An 8475-nucleotide genomic window follows, 5' to 3' on the forward strand; every position below is an offset into this window, starting at 1 on the left:
GAACATGGTGTAAATCACCTTTGGATTTTGTAATAAGAGGATATGACAGTATACAGAGTGACAGAATAAATGCAAGTGTTGGAGGATGTGCTATTTTTGTAAGGAAAGAACTGAAGTATAGGTAACTAAAGAAAATTATGGATTTTGAATATACTGTAGTAGAAACAGTAGTATATGTACTCATGGAATGTGTGAAGTACACTCAAGAGAGACAAATACTTTCAGCTCTAGAGGAAAAAAGAATCAGGTTAGATGTCAGAGATATTCTCCAAAGGAATTCCGAAGATCGACGCTTCATGGAAATATTTAAATTTTATATAGTACAGGACTACCTAAAACAATTTAACTATTAAAACTCAAGTAGGCTATTGGGGCAGTAGGCATAGGGCTTATTAATGTAACCATATTGACCCACACTTCAGTCCAGAAGGTGGCGGTAATGCACCAGAAGTTGTCTGCCAGCCGCCATTAAATACAAGAAAAATAAGAAGAAGAACTTCTGATTCCCCTTTATTTAACAGTTAAAGGAGACACAGTTCTTTTAATCCAGATTACTCAAACACAGTAAATCAGTACAAATCAAAACAAGAAAACAACAAAAAATGCAATATATAGTATATAAATAAATAATACATTAAATGATTTTACATATAAATAATAATATATAGACAATAGAAAAAGGGGATGGATGGAGCCATTAGGTGCATTGAATATTATGGGTAAACATCTGACGGGACTGTGTGATTACTGCCAGGAATCAGTAACCCATGTTTTGGAGGAGTGTGGTAAATTTGTGAGGGATATGTGGCAACTATGTGAGCGAGAGGCTATGTAATGCCCTGAGGGAACATGCCATTCAGGGTTTAAAATTGGGAGCACTGTTGAAGAAGCCATCGGGGAATGTGATGTACAGACAACTGCTTTGCCTCCTCAGGGAAACAGGACTAGTTAGGAGGGTGCAGAATTAGTTATTTATGTTATGGTGTAGGCGGCATGGTCGTGGGTTCGAATCTCAGCTTGTAGCCTTTCTGTGTGGAGTTTGCATGTTCTCCCCGTGTCTGCGTAGGTTTCCTCCGGGTACTCCGGTTTCCTCCCACAGTCCAAAGACATGCAGATTAGGTTAATTGGAAACTCTAAATTGCCCATAGCTGTGAGTGTGTGAGTGAATGGTGTGTGTGCCCTGTGATGGATTGGCAGCCTGTCCAGAGTGTAGCCTATTCCTGCCTCTCGCCCTACATTGGGCGAGGAATACACCCTGGACAGGCCACCAATGGGTTGCGGTGGGTTCTGGAACCTATCCATACATTTGCTGGGATAGGCTCCATCACCAACCACGACCCTGCTCAGGATAAGTGGTTACAGATAATGGATGGATGGATGAATGTTATGGTGTAGTTGCTTTTGTGGTAAGATACTGAATGCTGGTTATTTGAGTTTGAATGTATTTATTCTATTTGTTAAAATATGAGTTGAGTTTGAATGTATTTATTCTATTTGTTTATTTATTTTCTTTGAGTAGGATATGATGTTGTTTTGGGGATAGTTTATTTGTTACATTATTTTTTTTAAATTTAATTTGTTATTGTTAATTATCAATTGTTTTGCGGAAGTAGCCACATGTGTCTTTGGATCGCACTCCAGCCCAGTAGGTGGCCGTAATACACCAATGTTGGTTTGACACCGCCAAAACTGCAATGAAGAAGAAGGGCGGAGCCAAAACAGGATTGCGACGGGACCAAGGATTTTGCATATATTTAGGGACATGCATATGGGATTTTGCACTGACTTGCATTGATCTTGTCTAAAGAGTGCATGTAGATTACGTCACGGGTTCAGATTTTGAAGTACACTGGTCAACGCTGGTTTTAACTAGCTAGCTATATTGCCAGCAAGGTTTCAACACAGGTACCATTACTTAAACCGGAATTATGACAAGTATATCTACGTTTATGTACTTCGCTTTTGGGAGCAATTTGCTGAGGGAGAGACTGCAGATGATGAATCCGTCGGCGACATTTCACAGTATCGGTAGGCTAAAGGTGAATTCAGTTTGGACCATTTAATAGGAATTGTGAATAATTTTGCCGGGGAAGAACTATTATTTTAGATTAAGTGATCTTTAAGTTTGCTCATAAAGTAAAGAACGCTTTGTCGCGTTAACAACCTCCGGGATATTAACTTATTTTAACAGTAACGTTACATTAATGCGGACACCGAATACCGTCGCAAAATGGTAACGTTGTTTTAAGTTATCGAATAAATGCCATTGTCGTTCAAAGAAGAGGGAACAACGAAACATGTGCAAGTAAACAGCCACTTCTACTTTTGCACACAGGATTATAACCTCAATTTTGGAGTCCGCGGAGAGAAAATGTCAAATAGATGGCATGGTGGTGTGGCCACCATTGAAGAGAGCATAGGAAATGAAGTTTGGGGAGTCATATGGAAAATGAACCGCGACGATCTGCCCAATTTAGATAAGTAAGTTGTGTTTTGCTCTGTGTAACCTAGGTACCTTCTGAAAACATTTCACAAACACGATGGGGATATCGATAATGGCATCCCATCGCTTCGTGTAACTGAAGCGGGCTGTGTTCATTCAAGAATAGTATTACTAGAGGATATCTGTTAACATAATTTATTTATTACTTGAGGCCATCACGTGATTTCAGCGGACTATTACCGCGAACATCATTATTATAACACCATTTTCGATTGCTTAATGCCATTATATTTAAAGCTGTAGGCAATTGGTGTTGCATACATTAAAAGCAAGTAGAAGGTAGCCTGATTTATACATTTCATTCAGACAATATGCAGGCGTTTCTGTATTGTCATATTGTCATATTTTAGATGTCTAGATTGTAATATTCATTCTACATTCGACTTTTCACTGCAGCTTGTGGCTTTGCTCATAGCTTATTTTAAAATAAATGTATTACTGTGGGTGCGTGGGGGGAAATCTTTGCATCTGTTTGTCATTTATGTTTGGAGGCAGGAAGGCGTGGATAAAGGCATTTACCGGCCTCTGGAGGTGAAAGTGGACACACATGAAGGGGAGGTCGTCTGTAGAACTTATCAGATGAACGACTTCAGGGCCATGCTACCTTCCCCTCCATACAAGCAGGTGAGAGGGGGAACAACTACAAAACACAAGTCCGAAAGGTAAAACTGATTATGTAACAGTTATTCATAGCCATGAACACAAGTCCAGTTCACACAGTAAGCATTGGCTAGGTCAGAGAGTAATGTTAAGTCAAACTAGGAGGCATGACAACAAGCTAAGATATCAAGATAACTATAGAAGTACAATCAATACAAGTGCTGGATGGAGGTTCACGCAATATAAAAGTGGTGCAGGAGGTACATGTGTCTTCAGACCATGGCGGAAGATGGGGAATGATTGAGTGGTCCATAGAGGAACAGGGAGTTGATTCCACCACTGGGGAGCTAGGTCGGAGAAGCTCTGTGGTAGGGACGAGCGAAAACCATTCACCCGGATGGCTGTCCTGTTGGCTGCAGTGTAGATGAGGGTCTGGACTTTGAACCTTATCCTGGCAGCAACTGGTAGCCAGTGGAGTGCCCTCTGCAGAGGAGTGATGTGAGAGAACTTAGGAAAATTAAAGACAAGTTGGGCAGCAGCATTCTCTAGCCGTTGAATGTGGTGTGCTTTGTTAGGGTTTGAATAAAAACCTACAGTATGGTAGCTCTCAATGAACAAGGTTTGTTACCACTGGTCAAGAAAGTAGGTTACATAAGTAGTCAAATTGTTTGGCACTACAGACAAACATTAAATTGAGCATGACCTATTTTAAAATGAGTTTAGTTATGTGTGCAGCCGTAACTGTAATAAAGTTGAGGCACATAGAAACCACAGGTATAAACGTATTGTCAGCAAAGTGAGGATTAATTTAAATATGTTTTATTTTCCAAACCCAGCAGTTTTAACCTTTAACACCCTCATTTGATGTACGGCACTCTGAGTACCAAACACAAGTGCATCAAAAGTTAAAACGCCTCACTTATCTAACATGTAAAATATATTTATTTGATTTAATTTGGTAATTATTATCAAAGATATTGATTATCAGTTAAATCGCCAAATTTGTTGATAGGCAAAGCAAACTGTTGGATCAACCTTTATCAAAATGTACAACTCCCTACCAGATGAAAATGAAGAAGTTTATTAAGAAGTTTATTAAATTCACACAAGAAATTAATGAAAGCGGATACCAAACCACAGCTTTTGTCCCAAAGTAATCCAAGGATGTTCAAAGACCAAAAGGCAGCAGAATATTCCAAAAGAACCAGAGATGAAATTTATAATGCCAGACCTAGATGCAGGACTCTGATGCCCACTTCCAACTGTTACAAACTTCTTCTTTCCAAGTTGCCCAAACTGACTAACTAAAAGTAAGCTGCATATTTTATGTAGACACACTGACTCACCTCCTCTGACACACACACACACATCTCCGATGGCCACCCCCCAGTTCCTGCTCTGTCCTTTGTCCAGACTGTGCTGGCCGAGCACTTTGAAGCTTCCTATGGCTGAGAACGGCCAAATGGTGAATGTCTGACAATGTCCTGGGAATGGGTGAGGGAAATTACCACACAAAAATGCATAAACAGAAAAAAAATGTAGCATGTTCTTCACTGTTTTGGATGTGTTGTCTTTATTTGTATGTTGATGGTTATGTAAGGTCATATGCCTTGGAGCCAAACAAAATGGCATACCCTCGGATTACATCAGGAAGCTTGAGGCGATGAAGACAAATGACTACAATGGGCCTTCCATCTTTGATGACATCAGAAGGGCAATGGAGTAGTGTCGGAATAGCTGGGGAGGTCAAGAAACAGCCTTTGACTGGCTTGTGTGGCAGCCAGTGAACGGAACAAAATGGCTTATGTCCAGAAAACAAGTTGTTAATACAGGAACTGTTATACATATAGAAACAAGGAAAAATGGTCACATAGGATAACCTGTTGCATAATGCAGGAGCATTCAGATGTAGGGTTTAAAGCTAAACCAAAGTGGTACTGAGCAAACTGTCTGCTTTTTGAAGGATAACAGGTTTAGTTTTAAATGTGTTCATTAATCAGTAATGATTTAGTAAATGTCAAATGGGGAACTGGGAAACTGTAAAACAGTAGTTGCCCAGCTACAAAAAATGTCTATTGATAAGGTGTGTTTTTGTCTTGTATTGACTGAGATATCCAATTTAAGTAAGAAACAAGTCTTTTGTACAAAGAACACCACAATTCAACCAATGCCATAAGAAAATGTCCCTTCAGACCCCTGGTCATTTTTGCATGACTTGCTGATCATAAGAGTTGGTCATTTGTTGCTGCATTGACTTGTTTTTATATTAAATGTGAAACATGGAGCAGCAAACTTGATTTTAATTGTGTGTTGTGAGATTTATAGATGTAGGTTTGCACTAACACATTTATGAATGCCTATTAGGAATGTTTTCATTTATTAATTTATACTAATGTAAAAAATATTCAATAACTTGAAATGACATATTCCATAAAACAAATTAAATGTCCTGCTTTGTGAAATGACAGTGCCAGTCTAATTGAATTAAACAAAGGTTTCCTCATGAAATTTCAAAAAAAAATTTAATTGAATAGTTCTGTAGATTGTTTTTTTTTTGTAGCAGTGGGAGTAATGGCATTAGAGCTGGGAATTAGAAACAAAAATAAAACATGCCAGTGAACATGGAATATTAAAATGAAGTGCAAATATAAAGCATAAATCGGTGAGCAGTCGGTGTTACCTGTGAAAAAAAGAAGGACTTTTCATCAGAAGGACGCTCTGGGCACGATCTGTTCACCTCAAACCATATTTGAAGATGATATACACGACCAGTGAAGAGTGAAAACTGGATTTAGGTGGCTGGATTCAGTGACCTGCAATTCACATGCAATTGAAACGACTCCGTTCCCTGACACGTCGTGTAGTCCCCTTCGTTTAAGAAAAGTTTTTCAAGGTTTTGCTTATGGCTTCTGTCGTACACGCAGATGACGTCACGGTTTAGGATTTTCATATAGGCTACGCTTGTCAACGCTGTTTTTAACTAGCTATGATAGCTATATTGTCAGCAAGGTTTCAGTACGGGTACCATTGTTTAAACCATTATGTAAAGTAGGTCTACGTTCATGTACTTTGCTTTTGGGAGCAATATGCTGAAGGAGAGACTGCAATTAATGAATCCGTCGGCGACATTTCGGTAAACTAAAGGTGAGTTCAGTCTGCACCAGGTATTGTGAATAGGTTTGGTAACCGACGTTAGTAAGATGAGGAAGTCAGCTCTATGCCAAGGAAGAGCTGTTCTTTTAGACTAAGTGGAATTGAAGTTTGATCATTAAGTAAGTAACGCGTTGTCATTGTATGTGTGTGTGTGTGTTTTAACAGTAGGCTAACGCGTTACATAAATGCAGACGCCGAATACCATCGCGAAATGGTGACGTTGTTTTCAATCATCACCTAAATGCCAGTTAAGTTCAAAGAAGAGGGAACGACAAAATATGTGCAACGGCCACTTTTACCTTTGCTACAGGATTATAACTTCAATTTTGGATTCCCCGGAGAGCAAGTGTCGAAACAGTGGCATGGTGGCGCGGCCACCATTGAAGAGAGTGGAAAGGAAGTTTGGGGAGTCGTATGGAAAATAAACCAGGACGATCTGGCCAGTTTAGATAAGTAAGTTTTGTTTTGCAATATGTAATGTGGGGAAAAACAGGACCCGGCCTGGGCCAGAAGAGCTGGGTGTTCTCCTCACACTGTTGAATACTTCTTCAAAATATACACTTCACAGAGTCTGATGCAACTGGATTTATTGCAGGTAATTCCAAGATAACATGCAAGAACCCGGGCTGATCTGCACATATCAATACAAACTGTCTCAAAGCATTCCACAAGACACTTCACAGAAAACACATAAGACGCACACACACACTCACACAGACAAGACACACACACACACGAGACATACAAGACATACTCCCCTGGGGCCGAACACTCCCTTTTATCCTATCTTAGCTCCTCCTGTTGTGGAGCTCAAGCTTGGACTGTCCCTCATGCTTACATCATTTTACTTTACTCTTTTCCCACACATCATTGTTTCAGATTTTTCAGGCACCATTATTTCCCAATTCTCGGACACCATTATTTATCAGCCCCTTCCTTCCTTATTTTTAAAAAAATGATAGTGCTCATCTCCCACTTGAATCTCCCTCCCCCTTCTATCATAAATCACATATTCTGACAACACATTTTCCGGAAAAGGCAGAAGCTTCCGTTAGTTCCACAGATGTGCTTGTATACAGCTTAATTAGCAGGGCAGAAATTATGTGTGTATTACGTGTTTGTTCTAATCGCACCTATTTTAGTATGAAGCGCTTCCCTGCTGCCGGTTGTTAATCTTATGGCTAAGGTCAACCTTGGTCCACCTGCATCCTTCCTCTTTTGCTAGCCGGATGATACGTCAGGGAGGAGACAGTTGGTGCTCATTAATACATTCCTTTCCCATATACACTGGGCCTGTGCTCTCTAACTACATATCTTTCCCCATACAATGGGCTTGTGTTTTTTGAGTACATCTATATTTATTTCCCACAGTAACCTAGGTAGGCTACCTTCTGAAAACATTTCACGAACACGATGGGGATATTGAGAAAGCCTACACGAAGCGTTGACCGGGTGCCAAACTGAGTGAAGCAGGCCGTGGTATTCATAAAATCTTTTAACGTAATGTAGTAGCTAATTACTCAAGCCTATCACATCATTGATTTCAGTGGACTGTTACCACGAACATCATTATTATAAGGCCCTTTTAATCGTAGAGGGCAGGCACGTCTTTTCTATTCCTCTAACCATTTTTCTTATTATGCAGAAATCATGCAAGTATGTTCAACTGATGTTCCATCTTTCCCCAACCTACATAAACTACTTGAATGCCCAAAAACCTATATTGGCTGCAGCATGTTTCTATTGATGGGTGGAATGGTGGTGCAGTGGCTAGCACTGTCGCCTCACCACAAGAAGGTTGTGGGTCTGAATCTTGGCTTGGGCCTTTCTGTGTGGAGTTTGCATGTTCTCCCCGTGTTCGCGTGGGTTTCCTCCAGGTACTCCGGTTTCCTCCAACAGTCCAAAGACTTGCAGGTAGGCCGATTGGAGACTCTAAATTGCCCATAGGTATGAGTGTGTGAGTTAATGGTGTGTATACCCTGCGATAGATTGGCGGCCTTTCCAGGGTGTATTCCTGCCTCTCGCCCAAAGCAAGCTGGGATAGGCTCCAGCACCCCCCGCGACCCTGTCCAGGATAAGCGGGTATAGATAATGGATGGATGTTTCTATTGAATGGTCCACTGGTTTTTCATAATAATTCAGAAAACATTCTCTTGGGTTTGTGTTAAGTTTTGTCATAAATGACACACTGAGTCATTTGCACAAAAAAAGTGTCCCCA

At 40.3% G+C, this 8475-nt stretch overlaps 1 protein-coding gene across 1 annotated transcript; it reads left to right on the plus strand.

Moving 5' to 3' along the window:
- Positions 1 to 1660: 1660 nt before the first annotated feature.
- On the plus strand, positions 1661 to 5565 carry ggcta (gamma-glutamylcyclotransferase a). Its single transcript, XM_035431546.1, has 4 exons — positions 1661 to 2039; positions 2336 to 2481; positions 2995 to 3127; positions 4704 to 5565. The coding sequence occupies exons 1-4, from the start codon at positions 1929 to 1931 to the stop codon at positions 4827 to 4829; spliced, it is 516 nt and encodes a 171-aa protein (XP_035287437.1). The 5' UTR covers positions 1661 to 1928; the 3' UTR covers positions 4830 to 5565.
- The last annotated feature ends 2910 nt before the right edge of the window (positions 5566 to 8475 follow it).

Source organism: Anguilla anguilla, chromosome 8 (assembly GCF_013347855.1).
Source record: "Anguilla anguilla isolate fAngAng1 chromosome 8, fAngAng1.pri, whole genome shotgun sequence".
Lineage (NCBI taxonomy): Eukaryota > Metazoa > Chordata > Actinopteri > Anguilliformes > Anguillidae > Anguilla > Anguilla anguilla.

What these genes read in the sequence shown, in the direction of transcription:
- ggcta (XM_035431546.1), top strand. Translation starts at nt 1,929, where the DNA reads ATGACAAGTATATCTACGTTTATGTACTTCGCTTTTGGGAGCAATTTG. An exon ending in GATCTGCCCAATTTAGATAA is followed by an intron (nt 2,482 to 2,994) that starts GTAAGTTGTGTT and finishes TTATGTTTGGAG; the next exon opens with GCAGGAAGGCGTGGATAAAG. An exon ending in CTTCCCCTCCATACAAGCAG is followed by an intron (nt 3,128 to 4,703) that starts GTGAGAGGGGGA and finishes TGGTTATGTAAG; the next exon opens with GTCATATGCCTTGGAGCCAA.